The 27,312-nt window shown below is 41.8% G+C and overlaps 1 protein-coding gene across 2 annotated transcripts in view; it reads left to right on the top strand.

Annotated features, from left to right (window-relative positions):
- LOC140494732 (spindlin-Z-like) overlaps positions 1 to 27,312 on the top strand; it is a 100,573-nt gene that overhangs the window by 25,958 nt on the left and 47,303 nt on the right. For both annotated transcript variants that reach the window (XM_072594273.1, XM_072594272.1), the window contains exon 2: positions 23,145 to 23,192. In XM_072594273.1, coding sequence (XP_072450374.1) covers positions 23,167 to 23,192 — 26 coding nt within the window. In that variant the 5' untranslated portion in view covers positions 23,145 to 23,166. The remainder of the gene's footprint in view (positions 1 to 23,144; positions 23,193 to 27,312) is intronic.

Below are 27,312 nucleotides of genomic sequence, written 5' to 3' on the forward strand. Positions count from 1 at the left end.
AAACAACTAGTGAATTTGCAAAGGGGTATTTAATAAATACTTGTAAAGGGAACATTTAGTTTGGATGAAAAATGTCAGTGGGCTAATTAGTAAGTTTGGAGATGAGACAAAGTTGGTGGAGCTGTGGATAGTGAGGAAGGATAGCGAAGATGTAGATCAGCTGGAAAGTTGCGTGGAGAAATGGCAGATTGAGTTTAATCAAGACAAATGTGAGGTCAAATACAAAAGGCAGGTATACTGTAAATGACCAGTCCTTTAGGATCAATGATAGAGGAATCTTGGAGTCCAAGTCCATAGTTCCCTGAAAGTGGCAACACAAGTGGATAAGGTGGTAAAGAAGGTATACCGCATGCTTGTCTTTAGTGGTCACAGCATTGAGTAAAAGTTGGCTAGTTATGCTGCAATTGAGGCTTTGGCCAAGCCATATTTGAAGTACTGTGCGCAATTTGTCACGCTATAGGAAGGATGTGGAGCCTATGGAGAGGACGCGAAAGTGGTTTGCCTGGATTGATGTATTAGCTAAAAGAAGAGGTTGGACAAACTTTGATTGCTTTAATGACAGTATTGGAAGCTGAGGGGTGACCTGATAGAAACACTCAAAATTATGAGGAGGCCAGTGGGCTGAAGAGTGGCAGATTGAGTTTAATTTAGATAAATGTGAGGTGCTATATATTGGAAAGGCAAATCTTAGCATGACTATGGTAAGATCCTAGGGAGTGTTGTTGAACCCGCACTGCAAGGTCTCTGTTCATTGTTTCTTGCAAATTGAGTCATGGATAGATAGGTAGGATAGTGAAGAAGGTGTTTGGTATGCTTTCCTTTATGGGTCAGAGTATTGAATATAGGGGTTGGGAGGTCATGTTGCGGCTGTACAGGACATTGGTTAAGCCACTGTTGGAATATTGTGTGCAATTCTGGTTTCCCTACTATTGGAAAGATGTTGTGAAACTTGAAAGGGTTCAGAGAAGATTTACAAGGTTGTTACCAGGGTTGGAGGATTTGAGCTATAGACTGGGGCTGTTTTCTCTGGAGCGCGGAGGCTGAGGGGTGACCATATAGAGGTTTATAAAATCATGAGGGGCATGGATTGAATAAATAGACAAAGTCTTTTCCCTGGGATGGGGGAGTTGAGAACTAGACAGCATAGGTTTAGGGTGAGAGGGGAAAATTTTTTAAAAGGGTCCTAAAGGGAAATGTGTTTTTCATGCAGAGGGTGGTGCATGTTTAGAATGAGGTGCCAGAGGAAGTGGTGGAGGTTGATACTCATCCAGATGCCTTTTTAAATATTGTAATAATATATGGATAAGAAGGGTTTAGAGGAATATGGGCCAAGTGCTGGCAAATGGGACTAGATTAGGTTAGGATATCTGGTCAGCATGGATGGATTGGTTTGAAGGGTCTGTTTCCTTGCTCTATATCTCCCATGACTATATGACTTGGATAGGGTGGATTGTCCAACTCCCAGGGTGGAACTGTTAAATACTAGGGGGCATAGGTTTTAAGGTGAGAGGAGATGTGCGGTGAAAGTTTCAGGTGGCTGAAACTTTTAGTCAGGGAAGGTGGTAGAAGCAGATACAATAGCAGCATTTAAGAGGCATGAACAGGCAGACAATAGAGGGATACAGACTATGTTCAGGCAGATAAGAATAGTTTAAAATAGCATCATGGTCAGAATAGACCCAGTGGGCCGAAGGGTCTATTCTTGTGCCATACTGTTCTATATTCTATTTTGGGGGGGCTTGTGAAGGTGATTGAGCACTTCAAGGAGCTGCCACAGGCACAGTGGACTGAATGATCTCTTGTGCTGCATGATTCCATTTTAGTTCCATCAGTATCTTGTGTCTGTGCACTCCCAGCCTTGCTGTGGGGTTTATGAAACTGCAGTCCGATCCTCCTCCTCTCTTGATCCAATGGACCTTTGGTGAATGCAGGCAGATTTTAAAAATGATTGTGGCGGCTTTTTTTTAGCAAGGGTCAGCTTTGCATTGTTTCACGATGTGAAATAGATACTTGGCAGTACAGAATTTGGGTAATTCTGGAAAAAAGAGACTTTTTTGGTGAAACTATTTGTCTTGCACTTATCAGGGTAGAATTGTAAGATTCTCTGACATTTGTTATTCTTGTGATTTTGTCCAGATGGAAGCAAGGCAAAATCTTTGGCAGCATATTTTATTTTCACTGTTTTGGAAAAATGTTCCTTTTTAAATTGTCTAGACAAGCGTGTGTATTTTGAGTTCTGATGAGTGCATAACAAGCTAGGCAACTAACCATGCATAAACCTATTTGTATTTCTATTTTCAAACTCTGATCTGCATCGATATGTTGCTGCTTGGTTCTTGCTGTGTATTGTCGTTCTTTATTTTCAGTGAAGGATTTAATTTGGTTTTCACCTCCCAGTCCCTTGGTCTAACCTCCATGGTGCACTAGCTTTGTCTGCAATCGGGGACACTGTTGATCAGCTCAGTTGACTCTAATATGGTATGGAATGATACCCATGGCACAGCTTCACCCCCAGTACTGGCTGTGGTTCTTTATGGAGACCTGTCTCTTTGCATTGCCTTGTGCTCAAGGAATGCCCCTTGAGCTACTTATAACAATTGTGTCTCCGTCCAATGAAGAAAGATGCGGGTAATCCTTTTGTAGACATTTTCTAATCAACCTGTTGAGAGAAGGGGGGGTGTGGTGGCTCAGTGCTTAGCACTGCTGCCTCACACTGCCAGGGTCCCAGGTTCGATTCCAGCCTTGGGTGACTGTGTGTCTTTGTGGAGTTTGCGGGACCTCCGCTTTCCTCTCACAGTCCAAAGATGTGTGGATTGGCCATGTTAAATTGCCCCTTGTGTTAGGTGCGTCAGTCAGAGGGGAATGGGTCTGGGTGGGTTACTCTTCAGAGGGTCGGTGTGGACTGTTTGGGCCAAAGGGCCTGTTTCCACACTGTAGGGAATCTAATCTAATCTTGTAGATGTTATTACACACTGTTTTTAGGTGGGACTTGAACCCAGATCTCTTGATCAAGAGGTAGGGACACTAGTAGTGTGTCACAAGGGCTCTTGTGGTCCTTTGTATACTGACTAATTATGTAGGTACTTCAGCTCTTGTCATTCATGCATGGCTCTTTCCTGGTTATGTCCCTCAGTTTCCTCATTGTCTGTTTTCTCCTTGTTAAGGCACATCATTGTAGAACTTGTTAGATTTTGCTAACGTGTGAATTATATAGGATTTAGTGCACCGCAGGGGACCTGCCAATTCCACTGGAATGTGTCAGTGTTTTTATTTTCCTTACTCTTCTCTAACCCATTTCCATATCATTATTGATTTATGCAATCTCCTCTTAAATAGGACTCGTCCAAAATTAGAGGGCATACAGTAGGTTTAGGATGAGAGGGGAAAGATTTAAAAGGCATCTGAGGGGCAACATTTTATCGAGGGTGGTGCGTGTATGCAATGAGCTGCCAGAGGAAGTGGTGGAGGCTGATACAATTACAACATTTAAAAGACATCTGGATGGGTATATGAATCGGAAGGGTTTAGAGAGATACTGCCTAAATGCAGGCAAATGGGACTAGATTTGATTAGGATTTCTGGTCAGCATGGACGAGTTGGACCAAAGCATCTCTTTCTGTGCTGTACATCTCTGTGACTCTGATTCCCATATGCTCTGGAAATGACCTTCTCTTCTGAATCTCTGTATGGATTTAATAATGATTACATTATGTCAAGTATTTTTGTTGCCTCCATAACCAATTCTCTGTCTACTCTACCAAATCCCTTTCTAATTTAAAGATCACTTTTTTTTTCAAAAGCAAGAAATTCCTCTTTTTTTTCCAGGTATAACCCCTCGGTTGTGGTATCATTCATATCAGTTTATGATCACCTTTGAAACATCTTAACTTCGTCCCCCATTTGGATAATTCTCGAGCAGTGGAAATAAAAATTTACTAGACTCGCTGGAACCTACAACCTGCCCTGTTTTCCTTCTGAAATGCCATTTTTATTGTTTTGTGATAGTAACTGAGCTAGTACAGCAAATTGTTCCCAGGCTCTGCATTCTAACTGAAGAATTGTCATTGGTGTCAGTGATGTGTCTGGTCTGCTGTCCAATCGCTCTTTTCTGAATCTGTTTCCAATCTTGTTTGTGTGTAAAATTGGCCACTGATAGGCCTCCAGGAGATTACAACTGAAAATTAATATAAATCTAGGTCAGTCACTCCTGGAGGTCAGTTTGTCATTGTGACTTGATAGAATAGAATGTAAAGATGCTTCATATCCCAACACTCTACTGCTGTACTGTAGTTCTCACTGGATCTCAATCCCTTCAATAAGGACACAATTCCAGAAACACTCAGTCGACCATACGATCCCTGGAGACAGGTGCAAAGTTCCTGTGTATTCTTGAGTACGTGAGATTCTGGTCTCCTTATTAGAAAGATGTTGTGAAACTTAAGGGTTCAGAAAAGGGAGTGTTGCTGAACAAAGAGACCTTGGAATGCAGGTTCATAGCTCCTTGGAAGTGGAGTCACAGGTAGATAGGATAGTGAAGAAGGTGTTTGGTATGTTTTCCTTTATTGGTCAGAGTATTGAGTACAGGAGTTGGGAGGTCATTTTGCAGCTCTACAGCACATTGGTTAGGCCGCTTTTGGAATATTGTGTGCAGTTCTGATCTCCTTTCTATCAGAAAGATGTTTTGAAACTTGAAAGGATTCAGAAAAGATTTACAAGGATGTTGCCAGGGTTAGAGAATTTGAGCTATGGGAAGAGGTTGACTAGGCTAGGGCTGTTTTCCATGTAGCATTGGAGGCTGAGAGGTGACCTTAGAGGTTTATAAAATCATGAGGGGCATGCATAGGGTAAACAGACAAAGATTTTTTTTTCCCTGGGCTACGGGAGTCCAGAAGTAGAGGGCATAGGTTTAGGGTGAGAGGGGAAAGGTATAAAAGATATAAAAATGAAGCTGCATCAGAACATTATTTCAACGAGCCAACGCACACTGCAGCACAGAGGAACTACGCAGAGCAGAGGAAAATCACCTATGCAAAATGAACGGGTACCCAATGAACACAGTCTGCCGAATTTTTTTTTTTGTTTGTTTTTTTTTCTTTGTTTTTCTCAGCAACAAACACAACATTCAGACAAAACACGTCCAGAAACCCTAGCCTCTCTCCCCTACATCAAAGACATCGCAGAAATGACTGCCAGACTACTCGGACCCCTTGGCATCATGGTAACCCACAAACCCACCAACACACTTAAGACAACAGCTAATGAACTTGGAAGACCCTATACAGACAACAAGCAAAATTAATGTCATTTACAAAACACTGTGCAAGGACTGTAACAAACACTACATTGGACAAACAGGCAGAAAACTAGCCACCAGGATACATGAACATCAACTGGCCACAAAAGGACATGACCCCCTCTCACGAGTATCATCACATACAGATGAGGAAGTGCACCACTTCGACTGGGACAACACATCCATCCTAGGACAAGTCAAACAGGCATGCATGAGAATTCCTAGAAGCATGGCATTCCAACCAAAACTCTAATCAACAAACACATCGAGTTAGACCCCATCTAATTCCTCTTGAGAAAAAGAACAGGAAATGACATCACCAACCCAAAGAAACCCAAGCATTTAAATAGAAAGCAGGAATCATCAACAATGCTTCGCCAGAGGTGCACTGAAGATGTTACCTAATAGGGTGACGAATGGCTGGAAATGAACCTTCCAGCTCAGCGAGCAAACCTACATCCAGAACCTCAACCTGAGCTGCAAATCTTCTCAAAGCTTGCTAATGTAAAAGAGACCTAAGAAGCAACTTCTTCGCGCGGAGGGTGGTATGTGTATGGAATGAGTACAGGAGTTGGGAGGTCATGTTGCGGCTACAAAAGGATATTGGTTAAGCCACTGTTAGAATATTGCGTGCAATTCTGGTCTCCTTCCTATCAGAAAGATATTGTGAAACTTGAAAGGGTTCAGAAAAGATTTACAAGGATGTTGCCAGGATTGAAGGATTTGAGCTATAGGGAGAGGCTGAACAGGCTGGGGCTGTTTTCCCTGGAGTGTCAGAAGCTGCAGGGTGACCTTTAGAGGTATACAAAATTTGAGAGGTATGGATAGGGTAAATAGACATGGTCTTTTCCCTAGGGTCAGGGAGTCCAGAACTAGAGGGCTTAGGTTTAGGGTGAGAGGGGAAAGATATAAAAGAGACCTAAGGGACAACTTTTTCACACAGGGTGGTACGTGTATGGAATGAACTGCCAGAGGGAGTGGTGGAGGCTAATGTCATTGCAACATTTTAAGAGGCATTTGGATGGGTATATGAATAGGAAGGGTTTGGAGGGATATCGGCCGGGTGCTGGCAGGTGGGACTAGATTGGGTTGGGATATCTGGTTGGCATGGACGGGTTGGACCGAAGGGTCTGTTTGCGTGCTGTACATCTCTGACTCTATGACTCTGAGTCAATATTGTGTACGGTTGACCCATAATTTCTATTTAAATTCTTTGGACGGACAGGTAGTAAATCCTAGCTCTCCGTGGTGTAAATCTATTTAATCAAAATTAATCTCCTCTTGTCACGATGTATTAACACTATCTATTGAGGTGTGCCACCTCACTGGAGTGCACTCTATTCTTGCCAAGCTTGCTCTCCATGGGTATCAATGCGACATCAAGATTCTAAGCCCAGTTCCAATTTAGGATTTTAACGCCAATAATTTTATGGCACCTCAGATTCAGGTTTCAAGAGATTATCAGGAGACACTGAAATTTTGGAGATTAATATTAAACTCTGGAGAAACTCATCAAGTAGATTCTTAATAACAAATGACCAAACGGCCACCGTTGGGAATGAATTTATAACATATGTTAGCAAAAATCTCCACAATGAGCTCTTACATTTTCATGGATCAATCCAAATCCCTGTTCTGAAGTGAGCAAGAAAATCAGTGATTGCAGATTTTAAAGTCCTGGGTGGTGTACCAATCTTGTGAAGGAAAACAATTTTGAATTGTGACAGAAAGCCAGAACTGGAATGATAGGCTTCTGGCACATGAGCAGTTTCCTGCATCTGCATTTGATGCTAATGAATGTTTTTCTCCGTGGAGATCACTACTTAAGTGTAGTTCGTTTTGCACTAGTTTTGGAGCAGAGTTGGCAGGACCGGTCACTGATCGGGCAACTGTACAACCAGCTCATGTACTGACAACCCATTGGGTAGCGATACAATAGAGAGTAGATTTCAACCCCTCTTAAAAAAAATTGCTCATGTATTTCAGACCCTACATTTAAAAAAAAAGTTTGGTTTCAAACTCCATTTTTATACAAGCATATGCTGTAATGTTTTGGTTCAATAACTTCCATCAGAGCTGCAAACAGTGTAATGAGTTTCCCTGCTAACTTTCAACGCAGGTTTCCAGCATTGTACTTTTATTGAGAGTTCCTTTTTCCCAAGCCTCCAATTTCTCATTCCTTTTATGATCCCAGCTTATGTTACTCCTGAGTAGACAAGTAAGGGGCTAGAAGAACCACAGCAAGCCAGGCAGCATCGGTGTTGTCCCATTCCTGCCTCAGTCGAAGCAAAACACTCAGACACAATATAGTTTTACCTCCTTCATCTTTATTCCGGGCCCTGGAGGGAGAGAGAACGATTGCCCATGTGCACAAGGGCATGTGTTCTCTGTCTTCTCTCAAACAGTAGTTTCTTACTGAACTACATAGCCGTTTACAGGGAGAAACATCCAGATAAGGCAACATATGTGTTGATTGGATGACTGTTACAATCAGTGAGTGTCAAGAGTAAAGATTAAGCCATCTGTTGTTGTGCAATGAATAACTTTCACCTTGTTAACTGACTTTGCATACTGAATGCTGCTTCATCTTGTTATATGGCTTTACATAATGAACACTTCTCCACCTTGTTAACCCACTACCCTTGCCTTCAGCAGCTCACTGTTTACTGCAAGTTCTTATGTGATCTGAGTCATGCTTAGCTGAACCTTTTTTTTTATTTCACCAAACTCAAAACTTGACTCCTTCCCTACCTGCTTACACCCTATACACATTCTCATCAGGAAGTGGAGAAGTCAATGCCGCCTTACTGCTGGGCAAAACCGATCCCAGATTGAAACTTGATATGATCAATCATATGTTTTTCTTTTCAAGAGTTAATTAACATGGTAGTCAATCACATAAGACTGCAGAATTTCTTTTAACAACAGAACAGAAGTTTATTGCAAATAAGAATAAGTTAAAAATCAAGCAATTTAGATGTTGAACACAGTAAAATTTTGTCCTGTTGCTGAAGATACATGGTTACAATGTCTCGAGTTCAGGGATGTTACACCCCACCTCCACTGTAAGATTTTACATAACTGACTCCCTACAGTATCTCTGCCATTGAATTGTTTCCACTTTCCATGTGTCTTTTCAAGGTCTGCTACCATTAACTTATCACAAATCTGAGAGCCTAAACTTGCTTTGTTCTAAAAACTTGCAGATTTCTACCTAGACTTTGGTTTTGAAGATTCACAAACTAAACCCTTCTGCTGAGGTGACTTGTCTCTTGAACTGCCCTGATCTCCAAGGAGAGAAACTAAACTTCTAAGTTTCTCACTGTGTCTTCTGAACTGAACTTTTTAAAAAATGCACAATCACATCCTCTTCTGAACTGGTAACAAAGCACCTTTTTACTCCAGCTGTTATAAACCCAACAGTATAAATGCCTTTCCGTGAACACTGCAGGGCTCGGTAATCGTCTTTCTGACAAAACATTTTGAACTTGGTTTTATTTAGGAAGGAAAACGTGGAACCAAGACCCAATGGCCTCTATTTTGAAATCCAATATTATATTAATAAACACCTTTCACCACATTCCTCTCTGGGCTGTGGTGACTTCTGAATGGAATCCGCAGCCTCCCAGGACACCCTTTGCCCATTGTGAACATGTGTGGGGGGGGGACCACAGCTGGTCGCAATGCTAGTTACACCCAAGATGTGCTTCCAGATGGAAATCGAGGAGGTGATGACTTAGTGGTATCTTTTCTGGACTGTTAACCCAGAGATCCAGGATTCAAATCCTGCCTGGGCAGGTGGTGGAATTTGAATTCACTAAAACACCGCATTAAGAGTCTAATGATGACCATAAATCCATTGATTGTCAAAAAAAAATACATCTGTTCACTAATGTCCTTTTAGGGGAAAAAACACTGCCATCCTTACCTGGTTTGGACTGCATGCAACTCAGACCCACAGCAATGTGTTTGACTCTGAACTGCTCTCTGTGATGGGCAATAAATGCTGACCTATCCAGTGATGCCCTCATCCCGTGAATGAGTAAAATCAAAAGAAAAATCCACAGATGCCTATCTGTAGCAGTAACTCGATTTTATACCAATCCCACTAAGACCAAAGATGCTGAGGCCAATTCTGGTGCTTGGTTATAATTGAAGCAGTAATTTTGCCGATTGCTGATACTGGCAGTGGGACTTTGTGTTTGGAATCCGCATTCCACCGATCTCGGGGTGCGGGGGGGGAGGAGAAATAACTTTGTTAGTCTGGCAGGTTGCACAGTGCTATATGGTATTGCTCTGATGTGCCTTAGTCTTGTACAGGTATTTGTAGCAACCATTTTGTGCACAGCCAAAAAAAAAACAGCCACCAACGGTACTGAGATGATACTCAAATTAATCTGTTTTTGGATCTTGATAAAAGGTAGGATGGTAGCCAGACTTGTCCTCGTGGGCTTGAGTAAGAATGTTTTGTAGTTGGATGACTGATCCACAGACAGCACTATCTCTGTCAAGAATTATGCAAAGCTCTCATCCTTCCTCCGCTCCCCCTCGCCTCCCCATTCTGGTTTATACAAGTTGTCCTAAGTATCTAATGAGTTTATAATGGAGCTAGGGAAAAAATAATTATGTTATCAACAACGCAGCAGTTGGGTCAGGTTACAAAGTGTGTTGCTAATTGAAATATTTCCGAATGCCAAAAGAAATTCAGTAGGAAATAAAGGCCATCTTTTAGTTTTAAAAACAACAGGTAATGCCCTGAAAGTTGAGTAATTGAAGGTTGCTCCAGTGGCAATGCTTTTGTATAAATACTGCCCTGAGGAATCACTGAGAGAATGGCATCTGCATCAGTGATACAGACAGTATAATGGGATAAACAGTACAACATTGTTAGTACAAGACAAGCTCTGTATTGGTGGGCTGTGCAATAGTAGAGAAGCTCGCGACTTAATTTTGCAAGAAACAATTATATGCATAAAAGTTGAAGGCAAAATGAGGTATCAGAGCAAGCCCAGGTGATTGCAAGTTTCCCTGTGCTGTCTGCTTTTAATACATACAGTAACCCCTTTAATGATATGGATTGTGTTGTAACCCCTCAAGAAACCAGAGGTCAAGTATTGGTGTTCAGAACTGAAGGCACACCTTAGCAAGGATATGATTATGTTTGAGAGGACTCCGTGAGGATTTACCAGAACAGTTCCAGGGATGAGCGTTTGAACTACAAGTTTAGGATAGAGATCGTAGTGTTGTTCTCCTTGACTTGATTGAAAAGGTAACCATGAGTTTAGTAAATGAAAACTGACTATATTAGTTAGTATAAGAACTGGCGGAAGGGGGTTGGGCAGTTGGGGGGGAATTGTGTGACAGATTTACTGTTTTAGCCAAGAGGTGTAGGGGATTAAGAGGAGGAGCGTCTTTATGCAGTGATTAACAGTGGCCTGAATTCTATCTGCTATGAGGGTGTTGGAAGTACACATTATCAACCATCTCAAAAGAATGTGGATTGACACTTGACAGTGAAGTAAATTTGCAGGCTTTAGGGATGGATCATGGCAATGAATTGAACAGGATTGCTGTAGAGAGAAGCAGCATGAATTAGTTGGCTAAATGTGCTGTAATTCAGGGAATGCACTGAATCCACCTCCGTGTAATGGCTTATCTATGAAAAATGTTGCATCCTTTCGGTTCTGAGGGTTGACATGAGGTCATAAGCTGTCACTGAGTGTTAATTTTCAAGCTTAGGAATGTAAACTTGGGTGAAGAACAGTGGATAGTGAGAATGGGCTTTGTGGGAGAAAGCTGAACAAAGAGCAGGAAATGATATGTAAATGGCAGTTATGTTTAGAGAGGTCAGTTTGCAGACGTTGCAGTTGAATTGTAGCACATGGAAATATTTGTTACGATTGAAGAGATGTGAGGCCTGATTTTCCCCTGAGCAGGTGCAACTCATTGGCATTGAAAGACATGACTTGTTTTAAGATGCACTCTGCTCACCAGTGGACAATATGCAAGTATCCCCTTCGCAATAACCTCAAGGTAGATTTCTTTGTTGTACTGGCCATTTTCTTTATCCTAAAGTCACAGGAGATGGTCATACCTCAGATAATGAAGCTGTCTGTGTGCCAATGTGTAGCAGGGTATGGACATCATTCATGCATTTGATTTGATTTATTATTGTCACATGTGGGCGGCATGGTGGCACAGTGGTTAGCACTGCTGCCTCACAGCGCCGGAGACCCGGGTTCAATTCCCGCCTCAGGCGACTGACTGTGTGGAGTTTGCACGTTCTCCCTGTGTCTGCGTGGGTTTCCTCCGGGTGCTCCGGTTTCCTCCCACAGTCCAAAGATGTGCAGGTCAGGTGAATTGGCCATGCTAAATTGCCCGTAGTGTTAGGTAAGGGGTAGATGTAAATGTAGGGGTATGGGTGGCTTACGCTTCGGCGGGGCGGTGTGGACTTGTTGGGCCGAAGGGCCTGTTTCCACACTGTAAGTAATCTAATCTAATCTAATGTGCCTAGGTACAGTGAAATGTTTTTGTTTTGCGTGCAGTACAGGCTGATTATCACTCTGATCATAGGGTGATAGAACTGAGTGAGGAATACAAAGGTATGGCAGCAGAGAAGGTGCACAGAAAGGAAGATATGAGAGGTCCATCAGCAGTCTAATAACTGCGAGAAAGAAGCTGTACTTGAACCTGTTGGCGTGTATGTTTAAGCTTTTGTCTCTTCCTGATGGAAGAGATTATAACCAGGGTGGGAGGGGTCTTTGGCTGTCTTTCTGAGGCAGCGTGAAGTATAGATTGAGTCAATATATGGAAGGTTGGCTTGCGTGATGGACTGGACTGTGTTCACAACTCCATAGTTTCTCTCAGTCCTGGGCATCGTAGTTGCTGCACCAAGCCATGATGTATCTATATAGAAAATATTTTATGGTGCATCTGTAAAGTTGGAGACTGTTGGAGTAAGGGTATGGAATGCTTTGCCTGCAACGGAAGTAGATTTGCCAACTTTAAGTACACTTAAGTCGTCATTGGACAAGCATATGGACGTACATGGAATAGTATAGGTTAGATGGGCTTCAGATTGGTATGATAGGTTGGCACAACATTGAGGGCGGTAGGGCCTGTACTGCACTGTAATGTTCTGTGGTTATGGACATGCTGAATTTCTTCATTTTTCAGGCTTCCGCTGATGAGTAACATTAGTGACTCATGAATGTCAGCCAATAGGCATCTTCACATTTAGAAATTAACTGTCTCCCCAGTACATTCAAAGTGTCACTGAATTTCCCACTATCAACATCCTGAGGCTCGTCATTGACCAGAAGCTGAACCAGGTGAGCCATGTAAATGGTAATGCCTACAATAGCAGGTTGGGAATACTTTGGTGAGTCACTCACCACCTGACTCCCTGATGCCTATCCACCATCTGCAAGACACAAAGTATGTGATGTTGTACTCATCCACTTACCTGCATGGATGGAGCTCTAAAAATGCTTAAGAAGCCCAAGACTATCCAAGGCAAAGCCCTCTGCACGATCAGCATCTCCACCATTATCTTAAACACTTCCTCCCTCGACCACTGATACACACCCTGACTTAGAACTGCATTGCTACTACTTCACTGTCATTGTGTCAACATTCTGAAGTTTCCTTTCTTCCCAGTGGCGCTGTGAATGTCCTTACCGATTGGCTGACTGCAATGATTCAAAATGGCACACAAATGCCAATTGAAGGGCAGCAGTTCATAGCCTAGCTAGTGATGCCCATATTACATGAAAATAAAACTTTTGTTTTTTTTAAAGTTACTGTAGGGTAAAAAGATTTTCTGGCAAACAATAGGATGTGATCACTCCTAATAGTTCAGACTTTATAAGAGTCGTCATCATTCACCACTGCTCTGTCAGTCAGACATTTTTCTTCACCCTTCTTTCAATTGAATAATGTTTCCCTTGGACATGAGAACTAATAGTATCATAGTGAGGTCAACAGGGCACCTGAAAGCAACACAGCTGACGGTCTGTTGTCCAAGACAGGTAGCCTGAAAGTGTTATCTCTGAAGCCTGTTTAATTCCACTCGCTAGGAGGTGACTGTTGTTCACTAGAGATGCTTGTCAGTTTTAGTTATCTGATGGAAACAAAGACAGATATTGCTGGAGAAATCAGAGTTAATGTTTCCAGTCCAATGACTCTTCTTTGGAGTTGACGAACCTCTTTCAAAATGAAACATTTAACTCTGCCTTCTGTCCATAGATCCTGCCAGACGTGAGTTTCTCCAGAAATTTGTTTTTGTTTCGGATGTCCAGCAACCACATTTTTTTTGTGGTTGTCTGAAAGTCTTGTTCCAGTTTGAGTCTTATCCCTACTGTAAATAACCAAGGGTAGCCTGGTCTCTCTTAGGAGATACCCATGCCTTTTGCCAAGTTTGATGCAGTTAAACAGTCTAAGATACTGTAATTTATTATTTTAGTCAGTATGTAACAAGCAAACTTGTTACTTAAGTCTTCAGCAGAGGGGACATACTTAAGTGAAGGATTAGACAATAATGCTAGTAAACCCCATGGACTTGACGTGACAAGAAGGATTTGGTGGCAGCATAGCTACCCAAGGAAGATTCTCATAGAATCACCTACGAGCTGGAGGCATCTTTTGTATCTGTCTCCTTAACGAGAGAGCATTATGAACTGAGCAAGGAACAGAGAAGTTGTGTGAAAGGAAAAGGGCTGCAATGGAGTCAAATCTGCTACAGAAACAAATGGAGAGCAAAAGAAAGATATCGCCCCAAGAGAGTAAAAACTAAGGAAAATGTGAAAATTAATTACACTTTACATTTGTCATTTAAAAATAACCACACTTTTTTCCATGTGCAGGAATGGGTGTAAATTATTCCCTTCCTTTTTTTTTAAGGAGATTAATTGGCAGCGTCTATCAGCTACAGTGTTGTGGTTCTGTTCGCTGAGCTGGGAATTTGTCTTGCAAACGTTTCGTCCCCTGTCTAGGTGACATCCTCAGTGCTTGGGAGCCTCCTGTGAAGCGCTTCTGTGATGTTTCCTCTGGCATTTATAGTGGCCTGTCTCTGCCGCTTCCGGTTGTCAGTTCCAGCTGTCCGTTGCAGTGGTGGGTATATTGGGTCCAGATCGATGTGCTTATTGATTTGAATCTGTGGATGAGTGCCATGCCTCTAGGAATTCCCTGGCTGTTCTCTGTTTGGCTTGTCCGATAATGGTAGTGTTGTCCCAGTCGAATTCATGTTGCTTGTCATCTGTGTGTGTGTCTACTAAGGATAGCTGGTCGTGTCATTTCGTGGCTACTAGCCAGACACACAGATGACAAGCAACATGAATTCGACTGGGACAACACCACCATTATAGGGCAAGCCAAACAGAGAACAGCCAGGGAATTCCTAGAGGCCTGGCACTCATCCACAGACTCTATCAACAAACACATTGACCTGGACCCAATATACCGGCCACTACAACGGACAGCTGGAACTGACAACCGGAAGCGGCAGAGACAGGCCACTATAAATGCCGGAGGAAACAGCACAGAAGTGCTTCACAGGAGGCTCCCAAGCACTGAGGATGTCACCTAGACAGGGGACGATCCGTTTGCAAGACAAATTCCCAGCTCGGCGAACAGAACCACAACAACGAGCACTCTAGCTACAAATCTTCTCCCAAACTTTGATCAGCTACAGTAATGAAGTACCAGTCCTGACTTTTTACATTTAAGTTTAGTTGACCGTTCATGTGCAAATCCAACTTCTTGAACTTCATCAGGAAATTAGGGACTAAGTACCATTTTTGCAAAGCTGGCAGTGGATTGACGCAAACTGTCCAACAACAATTTGTAGTATATCTGTTCCTCACCACAAATTATGGAATAGATTGCATCCTATTAACTACTCTGACCTGGTACCATTGTCATTTTATTTGCACCTTTTCCAGTGCCTCTGTGTCTATTTCATATGAAAATCAGAATTCTCCTCTGTATGTGCTTTTAATGGGAAAATGAGGGGGAAAAAGTCTGATTTGGCCCCAAGCAAGGTATTGTAGTCCAGTGGACATTTTGTATTTGCACATCCTTCCTTTTCTTAGAATCATTCAATATTTCTGTTTATATGTCCAGCATTAGATCTAGCAATCAGGCATAACAACAATTCAGCCTTTGTCATTTTGAAATGGTTATTTTTTTAAAAAATCACAAGCACTTGAATTTTCTCCTTTTGTTTCCTGAAGATGTGACTGTTGCTATGATTGTCTTCGTCTAACTCTGGAATTCCCACCCTGAATTCTGAAACACTTTGCCTCTCCCTTCCTTCAAGGTGTTTCTTAAGATCAACCCCTTTGACCAAGTTTTTCATCAAGCATTTTGCCAAATGACTTTCTCTAATTTTGCTTTTTAATGCTCCTTCAGTGCACAGTAGAGGACTTTTTTTTATTATGTTTAAAAACACTACATAAATAAAATTGCAACAGTTCCATGGCTGTCGACCAATCTCTGCTTCCTTCCTCCCTCAACTGGGTGTTCTTCATATATCAGGCTGAGTGATGAATATTGGTTGCATATGCAACTACAGAGAGCATTAATTTAGAGCACAGTTATTCCCTGAGCAACATCAACATAATGAAGCGTTTTGATAGAGTAAATAACAAAAACCAGTTTGAACTGACTGGAAGAGTTTGTAATCAGAGGTGCAGATTTAAGATAATTAGCAAAACAACTAGAAGGGAGATGCAAACTTGTTTTCTTCAGTGAGCTGTTTTGATTTGGGACGTGCTGCATAAACGATTAGTACATTCAATAATATTCATATGGGATTGGACGTTAACCTTGAAGGGGCAACTGTAAATTGGGGGAAGGGGCTAATTAGTTGGGTTTTCCAAAGACCCAATACAGCCACAATAGCCTATAAGGCCCTGTAACATGCAGTGTCAATCTAGCTTCCACATAGTGGTTGCCAGCAGCAGATACTTGACTTGAATGCAAATCTTGACTTTGCTGTTCATCCTCCTCATCCCTCCAAAGCACTGAGTGTAGCTGTAAGTTTTAATTTTCTTAACTCTTGGCGAACAGTATTTTTTTTTATTTGGATGTGAGCGTAAGAGGTATAGTTTGTAAGTTTGCAGATGACACCAAAATTGGGGGTGTAGTGGACAATGAAGTAGGTTATCTCAGATTACAATGGGATCTTGATTAGATGGGCCAGTGGGCTGAGAAAGTGGCAGATGGAGTTTAATTCTGACAACTGAGGTGCTGCATTTTGGGAAAGCAAATCTTAGCAGGACTTATACATTTAATAGTAAGGTCCTAGGGAGTGTTGCTGAACAAAGAGACCTGGGAGTGCAGGTTCATAGCTCCTTGAAAATGGAGTCACGGGTAGATAGGATAGTGAAGATGACATTTAGTATGCTTTCGTTTATTGGTCAGAGTATTGAGTACAGGAGTTGGGAGGCCACATTCGGCTATACAGGACATTGGTTAGGCCACTGTTGGAATATTGCGTGCAATTCTGGTCTCCTTCCTATTAGAAAGATGTTGTGAAACTTGAAAGGGTTCGGAAAAGATTTACAAGGATGTTGCCAGGGTTGGAGGATTTGAGCTATAGGGAGAGGCTGAGCAGGCTGGAGCTGTTTTTCCCTGGAGTGTCGGAGGCTGAGGGGTGACCTTTATAGATTTTTACAAATTCATGAGGGGCATGGATCAGATAAATAGACTTTTCCCTAGGGTGGGGGAGTCCAGAACTAGAGGGCATAGGTTTAGGGTGAGAGGGGAAAGATATAAAAGAGACCTAAGGGGCAACTTTTTCACACAGAGGGTGGTATGTGTATGGAATGAGCTGCCAGAGGAAGTGGTGGAGGCTGGTACAATTGCAACATTTAAAAGGCATTTGAATGGGTCTATGAATAAGAAGGGTTTGGAGGGATATGGGCTGGGTGCTGGCAGGTGGGGCTAGATTGGGTTGGGATATCTGGTTGGCATGGACGGGTTGGACTGAAGGGTCTGTTTCCATGCTGCACATCTGTGACTCTATAACAGTAAACTGATTAACAGTTACTGCTATTAACGTCTTAATCCCATTACTTTAGGAACACATGTAGGGTCTTGAAACCATTCTGCTTTTTTTGTTAGATGATGGTTGATGTTTATCATAATTTCATTCATCTACCTTAGCTATATAATCCTTGATTTTCTTGCCTACCAAATTATCCAAAATATCCCAGTTTTGATATTTGCCATTGACCGTCTGCCTTAGTAGTATTTAGTTGGAGTGGAGAGTTCCAAATTTCCAATACCCTTTTCTGTGCAGTGTGCTTTTTACCTTGCCCCTTTCAGAAACCTATTATGCCATGTCCTCTGTGGTTAGCAATGCTGCCTCTCACGGCCAGGGATCCAAGTTCAATTCCAACCTTGAGTGATTATCTGTGTGGGTTTCCGTCAGGGTCTCTGATTTCCTCCAACAGTCCAAAGATGTGCAGTTTACGTGGATTGGTTATGCTACATTGTCCCAAGACTCTGCAAAGATGTGCAGGCCAACTGGATTAGTCATTGTTAATGCACAGTTATGGGGTAGGGTAGGCAGCTGGTTCTAGGTGTGGTGCTCTTTGGAGGGTTGGTACAGGCCTTGATAGGCTAAATAGTTAAGGATTTGATGAATGTATGCTCTTGTGATGTATTACACTTGCACAGGTTCTGTTGCAGTCCCAGATGCTGATGGTGCTGACAGCTACTCGTGTGAGCCCAACTACATCGGTGATGACTAAGTGGATCTTTGTAAACTTGTCGGATGATCACACTTGATTCTCCATTCACACTTGACTCCAAACTACAATCATTTCAAGGGAGAATTTGGGAAGCAGTTCTTCACCAGGTGGAATACACTCCCACAAGTAGTGGAATTATTTTTTTAATCGACCTGTCTGGGCACATCGTGACACACCTCAAAGCAAGTGGGACTTGAGCTCTGGGCCAAAAGGTCTGGGTTCACAGGAACATCCACTACACCACGACCCCTTCTAAAAGCTATGTTGTTAAGAGATATTGAGCCAAGGCAAATGGATGGAGTTAGGATATAACTCCCGTATGATCTTATTGAATAATGAGGTGGGCTAGAAGCGCTGAATGGCCATCCTGTACTCTTGTACAGAGGAACCTTGATTATCCGAAGGACCCAGGTGGGGAGTATTTTGTTCAGTTAATCAAATTCCGGGTAATTGAATGCCGGATGATATAGTTTAACCAAGCATCAGGACCGTGCAATCTTGCCGGATAATTCGATATTCACATAATCGAAGTTCCTCTGTGTATTTGTCAATCATTGCTTCACCTGTGTGTTGATGTCCAGGTACACTGAGATCGCTTTGCTAAGATTAACTTAACCTTCAGTCAAGTTTAGGAGCTGCCTGCTCTCCTTTTTAGTTCACTGCATATGTTTTGCACTTGCAGGTTGTTCTGCTATAACACAACAGTTGTGTTCCTCTGTAACCTCCTGCTATAGAAAGTTGCACTACGGAAAACTGCCATAGAGAATTGTGCTGTAGAAGAACACTAATAGAAAGTCATCATACCCATTCGGGGTAGAAAGTTTGTTATCCAGACAACGTCCACAGTTCGCCAATTGCGTTATAGCCAATTTTCATTGAAGGAGCATGCATTATATCAGAATGATCTATATTAACTGAACCATGATAGATACTGATCTGGAATTGGCGGCCTTGTTAAATGGAGAAAAGGAGAGAATAGAATGATGAGGCAAAAGTTGGAAATTGCAGTATGCCCCCAAATAAGATGGTGGTGGGAGTGCTTTCTGATTTCTCACTGACACGGTCTGTTGTCATCACAACAGCAATAACAATTTGCAGTTACGTTATGCCTTGAGCATTCTAAGGTGCCTCGCAAGACTGGTTCTAAACAAATTTCAACACAGTGTAAGGACAGGTGACTAAAAACTTGATGAAAGTGCTGGGTTTCAAAGAGAGCGATAGTAAGTTTTTCGAGGGAGCTTCATGTCTTTTTGTGTTTTCATGGAGTCTAGGTGTCACTGACCTTGCAAACATTTTATCGAGTTTTGAGAAGATTTGTAACTCAGGTTTCGGTTTTGGATGTAGGTTTGCTTGCTGAGCTGCAAGGTTCATTTCCAGAAGTTTTGTTATCCTACTAGGTATCATCTTCAGTGGGCCTCCGGCGAAGGAATGCCGAGAATTCCTGCTTTCTATTTATAGGTTTGGGTTTCTTTGGGTTGGTGATGTTATTTCCTGTGGTGCAGTCACTTCCTGTTCCTTTTCTCAGGGGGTGGTAGTTGGGGTCTAACTCAATGCATTTGTTGCCTGACTCTGACTGCCCTTGATCTAAATGGCTTGCTTTCCCATTGCAGAGGACAGTTAAGAGTCAAGCACCTTTTTATAGTGGGTCTGGACTCATTTATAGGCCAGACCAGTGAGGGATGGCAGATTTTTTTCTCTAAATGAGAATTAATTAACCAGATGAGTTTTTAAATGGGTTATGTGGTTGCCATTAAACTCATGTTTTCAAATGCCAGGTTTCTTTTATGAGTGACTGAAAACTTGGTTGCCAGTTGTGGAGTGATTTTTTTTATAAAATGGAACATGTGCTCCTTGTATATATTTCTTCCACTCACAACAGCTGTGACCAACTTTGCTGAATTAACATGCGTGGCCTACTCGCTCTGTAAAGTTAGTTTGGATCATAACGAATTTGCTGGCACTCCGGCTACCGGAGGTGCCGGTGTTGGACAGATGTGGGCAAAGGTAAAAATCTCACAACCCAGGTTATCATTCAGCAGGTCTATTTGGAAGCACTAGTTTTCGAGGTGCTGCCTCTTCATCAGGTGGTTGTGGAGCAGAACTGTCCAAATAAACCTGTTGGATCCAGTATCATGATTTTTTAAACTCTGAAGATTCAGTGTAGGCAACATACCATAACTTGCTCATTGAGTTTCTCATTAGGATCATTTGTAAAGGGGACAATATGTCGGGGCATTTAGGAGAAAATCAACTACGTGAAGGCAGTGCAGCAGAAAATCATGATCCTGACTAGACATCCTCCTCCAGTTGTCCCTCAATTCGAGGGTGGCATGAACCCACAACCTTCTGACTGGAAAATGAGTGTCACTAGCTGAGCCAAAGCTGATGCTAAACTAAAGCAGACTGTTTGATCGTTATCGCATTTCTGTTCATCATTTCCTATTTTACAAGAAAGACTGCACTTCAAATTAAACCTCATTAGTTATAATGGTAATTTGGGATGTTTGACAGTCATGAATAGCACTATTTAAATGCTAATCATGGCTGTCTTTTCTTTTTGTTAGTGGAATAAGTGTGACTTTGTTCTTCGAGGTCAGCTCACCCAACTGCTGTGCTTTGTGGTCAGTCATTAGTTTCTAGTCTTGAGGCAGATCTTGAGGTTAGAAAGAAGTGACTGGTTTTTCACCTTCCCAAACATTTTGCACATGACACTCTTTAAGTATGATTGGACATGCCTCTTTTTTTTTTGTTTCTCACACCTCTTAACTAGTACACCTGCCATGACAAGTGAGAGTCTTATTGAAAGGAAGGGCATGTGCTGTGATATCTGTTGTCTTGGAGACATTGTAGTTTGTCTGAAAGTGACATTCTGACATCATTGGTTCACACAGCACAGAGCCTTTTGTCCCATCGTTCCTCTGGCTCTTCAAAAAAGTTGTCCATTTAATCCTATAACCCCACTCTTTTTTTTTCCATTGACCAAACGTTTCCTCTCCAAGTATTTGTCAGAATCCCGTTTTGAAAGTTACTGTTGAATTATTTCATCACTATTTCAATAAATCACAGCAATCCTTGTAGCTTCTCCTCCCTTTTTAAAGAAATGTGAGAGTATAGAGATTATTAAAATAATATTGGGATTGTGAATGGAGGGAATAAAGCATCAATGTGGGCTTAAAATCGTGGGGTTGGAAATTGAAAAAAAACTAGTCACTTTTTTGAAAGTTACCAAGTGGGAAATGGGCACATGCAAATTTGATTCAGTTCTCATTTTAAAATATAATTAACCTTTTAAAATTTTTCCATTATTTTTAACAACCATATTTATACTGGAAAATGCCTGTGCAAACTTGTCATCCGACATCACTCTGCTGTTGGGAGGCAGTTACTATTTCTTTTCAGCATAAATTATCATGAGTTTTCAGGATTTTGTCTTAGCATTCTCGGGAATGGGAGATCGAAGCATAAATAACAATGGTATGTGACTTAGGGTGATTACTATTGTAAAGAATTTTTGTGTCACTATCTTTGTACAGATGTATAGATCTAGCTTTGTATAGCTGATGGAGGCTTGGAAGGTGTTATCTCTTATGTCTTTGGCGTATAGCTGCAGAACCTCCCACAAATGTTATGCACCTAAAGCCACAGTGTGCCTGCGATTTATGAAAAATGGTCTATAAATGTTGGAAATCAAAATAAACGATCAAAACAGGAACTGTTTGAATGCACAGCTGGTCTGTTTGCATCTGCAGGTTAAGGAAATGTTAACATTTTGACAAAACTGTTAAAGGCTGGAACTAAAGAACAAGATTTATGCAGAAGTTCTCTACTCTAGTAGCTAGTAAACTGTTTCAAAAGCACATATTTTGTGTTAGACAGTGAAAAGTTAATGAGTGCCACATATGCAAAATTTAAATTTCCCTCTGGTATCTTTAATTCTTGTATTCATCCATAAATAACATTGGAACTTCCATTATCTGTCCTGTCTTGAGACATTTTCAGAAGGGGGAATTGAAAGAATGAAATTTCGAATTTTGATCTTGCATAATTCATAAAGTTGTAACAAGACTTCCATGCTCCTTATGCTGCCTTCACCACCCTGTTTACTCATACTGCCACCTTCTGGGATCTATGGATTTGTACACCCTTTGTTCCTCAGTATTCCCCAGGGACCTGTCATTCATTGTGTATAACCTTCCCTCATTAGACATCCCAAAATAACAACATCTCGCACTTATTGGGATTAAATTCCATCTGCCATTCCTCTGCTGGATTTATCAGCTGATCAATATCAGACTGTAGACTGAGACCACCAACCTCACTATCAACAGCACTGTGCTATGTAACAGGATGAGGACTCACCAAGTGTCCTGCCAGGCAATGCCTTGTATATGTCCATAAGGTGAGGACTCTTGTCCCTCTTCTGAGTTGGAAGGCGCAGGTTCAGATCACACTCATTCCAGCCAAAACACTCCTGAACAGGTTGATTTAAAGTATCTCAGACTGGAAGGTGAGCAGCTGGAGCATTACCATGGAAATTTCACAGTAACTTCACATGTACTATTCCTATTTTACTTGGCTCTGTTTGTAAAACAAACAAAGTTTAAATTGTTCCATAGATTTCATATCAACCAGGAAGTGCAAGCAACCGGAATTGTTTTCTTTTTTTGGCTGGGAGCAGAGAATTCTGGAGCTCCCTGTATTACTTTAATGATATTTTGAGTCATAGCTAGAGTTTGTTTTATACTAAATTTGGTGTGGTCAGATCTGAGCTTTCAGTTGTAAACTTTACACTGCATGAACAAAAACTTTTTTATCTTTGAACTTCTGTAATATGTTTTTAAACATCCACGCTCCTCCACCCCACTGCCTTATCTCACATTTTATTCTACTTCAAAGTGTAGACGAATGGTTTGGATCCTTGGCTGTGAGTTTGGAACCATTACTGGCAAGAATTGAAAAATCAAGTTTAGGATTTTAAGCTGGGCCAATATGAAAGAGTAAACACAGCTGTTGTAGCTTGTACTGAATGTGTATGCTGTGCAGGACTAGAATTTTTGCTTTAAAGTAATGTTTTCTTATCTATTCTGTTGCAGAGTTACGAGAATTCATGTGAACATGTTGAAGAGAAAGAAGCCTCATAGGTAAGTGGACAGCATGGGACACGAAAGTAACTATCTTTCATTTGTTTTTGTCTAGTTGATTTGGTTTCCGTTGGACTTTGTCTTATGTCCCAGATGTGGCCTGTTCCAACTGGAGCTTGTATAGATTTGGGACAAGGGAGTGGAGTTGTGGAATTTAACTCCTGCGTATGTGTGCTCAAATTTACAATGGCCATAATGTGGGCTTTGTGGTCAGCGTACTGCAAAAGGAAACCATAGAAAATAGGAACAGGCCACTTGGCCCCTGGAGTCTGCATCACCGTTCAATATGATCATGTAATTTCACTATCTCACTCCCATTTTCTCTCCATACCCCTTGATCCTCCTTGAATATATGTAATGAACTGGCCCCAAAAGCTTTCTGTGGTAGAGAATTTCACAGGATCACAACTCTGAGCGAAGGGATTCTTCCTTATCGTAGTCCTGAATGGCTTACCTCTTCTTCTCAAACTGTGACCCCATGTTATTGTGCTAGTGAAGTTGCAGCACGTTGAACTTTGCAGTCCGTGCATAACTTTTAAAATATTAAGGAGTTGCTCAGCAAGGCACCTTCAAAAACCTGCAACCTCTACCACCTAGAAGGATGACAGCAGATATTGGCACCTGCAAACTATCCTCCAAGCCTCGCCGTCATGGCCCCTTGAAACTATATCACTGTTAGTTCCTTCACTGTTGCTGAGTCAAAATTGTGATGACTTCCTAAAAGCACTATCCTCTCCCTACACTAGAGAGACTAAAACAGTTCAAGAAAAGAGCTCACCCCCATCTTCTTGGGGAGGGACAATGCATGTTGGCATAACTAGCAACATCCACGATCCAGGAGCAGGTGAGTTTGAACAAAAAAGCAGATATACCGTATAGGTATGCTTTAAAGGAAAGCTAGATTATTGGCTTTTGGGAGAAAAGAATGTCAGATGGTTGGAGGATTGTGCATGACATAAACACCGTTATGGTCCATTTTGTCTGATGGCATATTAATGGCTTTACGTCTTAACAGAATTGTGGAAGAAACCCCCCTGTGACTCAGTGAGAAATAGCATGACTAAATGTGAACTGGTCAGACCTGGAAAATCCCAGCGTGATTTTTGGTCTATGTGGAGTTGGGTGGAGAAGTGAGTGTTGCACTCTGTGCCTGCATCAGAGGGGGTAGCTAAACTTGCTGCTTGATTGTTGTTCTCCACTTGGCTCCCACCCATGTTAGCAAGCCTCTTAGAGGTTAAGATTGAAGGCTGCTGCAGTGCCCCTTCATTGGTAAATGAACATAATGTATCCCTGCCTACACTCAGCATGAACTTGGGTCATTCGCATGAGCAGACTGGTCAACTGAAGTTAGTTTTGACTGCCAACTGTTTGTTTGTGCATCTGTACACAATCAAGACTTGGCATCTTCAGAGTGGATGGATTGAGTGAGGGCTTAGGTCTGGAAGAAAAATTAGATTGGAAAACGTTTTCAGCCGTGAACAGAATATAGTGATTTTCCCACTACCCTTGTTTCACACCTGGTTTTGAGCTTTAAAATGTCTGTCTAATATTTCCACATCATGCTGTGTTTGTAAGGAACACCTTGCTCTGAAAATGAGCACAGATGGAGATTAATGGCTTCCAAGGTGTTTCTATACAGGAATTAAAATGTCAAGCGTGAATGAGTTCAATTTTATCATTGCCAAAGGATTTGACAGCTTTGAGGTTACATGGAAATTGACCTTCCTGCAACAATTCCTTTTGTGTAAGTTTGTGATTTGGTGTCATCATTTGATAGAATAACTTATGCTTTTAAAAAAGTAAATCGTTGTCAGATGGATATAAATATATTTGGTGGGAGAAAAAGGCATTGACTTTATTTTTTAAAAACATCTCCTATTCTTAATTGCCTCAGAAGTTTTCAATGAGCACCAGAGCCCCCTTCCAGATGAACCATCACAGCTAAGCTGAATAGTGAGTGTTGGTGGGTTGTCTGTTGATGTGGACCTCAAAGATTAACTAAAATTTTTCCAGCAGAATCCTTGCATTCTGGATTTCTAATTTAACTTTTAAATTTTTCTTTTGCTTATATTTTCTCCCCATCTTGCTTTCTCTTGTCCCTACTGTGCTGGAGATGTTGATGTCATGGTAATGTCACTGGGCTGGAAATCCAGGTTAATCCTTGGGGAGACAGGACCATCACTTCAAATGGTAGAATTTAAATTCAGCTGATAAAGTCTGGAATTGGAAGCTATCTTCATGATGGCAACCATGAAACTATATCAATTGTTCTAAAGGCCCATCTGATTCACCAGTATCCTTCCGAGGCAGAAATCTGCCGTGCCCACTGAGTCTGCCCTACATGTGTTGCCAGACCCTGTAAAAGTGATGTCTTTTTATTTTTTCTGTATTTTTAGTTGGGTAATATTTTTTTCAACCAAGGTTTGCTGAAGGATTAATGCAGTTTTAAAAAGCAAGTAAGTTACTAGATTAGATTCCCCACAGTGTGGAAACGGGCCCTTTGGCCCAACAAGTCCATACCGACCCTCCGAAGAGTAACCCACCTAGGCCCATTTCCCTCTAACTAATGCACCTAACATTATGGGCAATTTAGCATGGCCAGTTCACCTGACCACATCTTTGGACTGTGGGAGGAAACCCACACAGATACAGGGAGAATGTGCAAACTCCACACAGTCGCCTGAGGCCAGAGTTGAACCTGGAACCCTGCTGCTGTGAGGCAGCAGTGCTAACCACTAAGCCATCATGCTGCCCAAATGAAAGAGAGGCTGGATAGGCTGGGACTTTGTTCCCAGATCATAGGAAGCTGAGGGATGACCTCGTAGAGATTTATAAAAGGCACAGATAAGATGAATAGCCAAGATTTTTTTTTCTCTCCAAGGTAGGGGAGTCCAGAACGAGAGGGCATAGATTTCAGGGGAGACGGGAAAAATTTAAAAGGGACCTGAGGGGCACCTTTTACAACATAGTGGTGTGGATATGGAGTGAGTTGCCAGAGGAAATGGGTCATGGTCATAGTCAAACAGCAACTCATCCATGCCAACCAGTGTTTTGTTCGGTTAATTGAATGTCAGGTTACATAGTTTATCTGAGCATCGGGACATTGTAGGCTTGCCGGATAATCGAATGCCAGATAATCGAGGTTTTGCTCTGTTGAACTATAGTTTGCACATGAGCTTCAGCTGAGGTCTGCGTGCAAATAGGAATTCAACTGGCAACTCGTAACATTGCTCTGGCAAGCGTTCCGCTGTTGATGATATAGCCACCCTGCCTGCCAGCCGCAATATCATTGGTTCTCAAGTAGCTGGACATCTTGGAACGGTGAAATAGAGAAAACCTTGACCACGTCCAGCTCTGGGGAAATGCCTGTTCTCTGGCCTGTTCTCTGCAGTTGAAGCCATTTTAAGCCTGAAGAAAAAACATTTTATCTTTCACCAGTTACTGTAAACTGACGTTTAGTAAGTCGGAGAACTTTTTTCTAAGTGTGAAAGCTAGCTCATCCCTCCTGCAAATCAGCGACAGCATCCAGAAAAGGATAACTGAGAAGCAACGTTCTGATCAGCTCAAGAACGAAACCGATCTTGGCAGGTCTTGTGAAAGAAGACCACTGAACTGTTTTCCCAATTTTCTATCCATCCAATCATAGACAACAGGTGCAGGGGTAGGCCATTCTGCCCTCCGATCCTGCACCACCATTCAATATGATCATGGCTGATCATCCTTAATCAGTATCCTGTTCCTGCCTTATCTCCATAACCTTTGATTCCATGTTTTATTTCTCCCCCTGTATGTATGTGTGTTGGAGTTAATAAGAGGGATAACGGTTTGACCTATTATTTAAATGTGTAATGAATGCTTTCCACTTGGAACTGCACTCTCCTCAAGAATATCCAAAAGGTTAAACACCATCCAGGTCAAAGCAGCACACTTGATTGACACCCCATCTAACATTTTCTATGTTCATGTTCTCCATGACCGACGCAGGCAACATTGTATACCATCTAAAGGATGCACTACAACACAAAGCATCCTTAATAAAATGTTCCAAGCCTGCAACCTAGAACTAGGGCAGCAGATGTATGGGACATTTGTACCAGCTCCTCCTCCAAATTACATACCA

This window comes from Chiloscyllium punctatum, chromosome 24 (assembly GCF_047496795.1).
Source record: "Chiloscyllium punctatum isolate Juve2018m chromosome 24, sChiPun1.3, whole genome shotgun sequence".
Taxonomy (NCBI): Eukaryota; Metazoa; Chordata; class Chondrichthyes; order Orectolobiformes; family Hemiscylliidae; genus Chiloscyllium; species Chiloscyllium punctatum.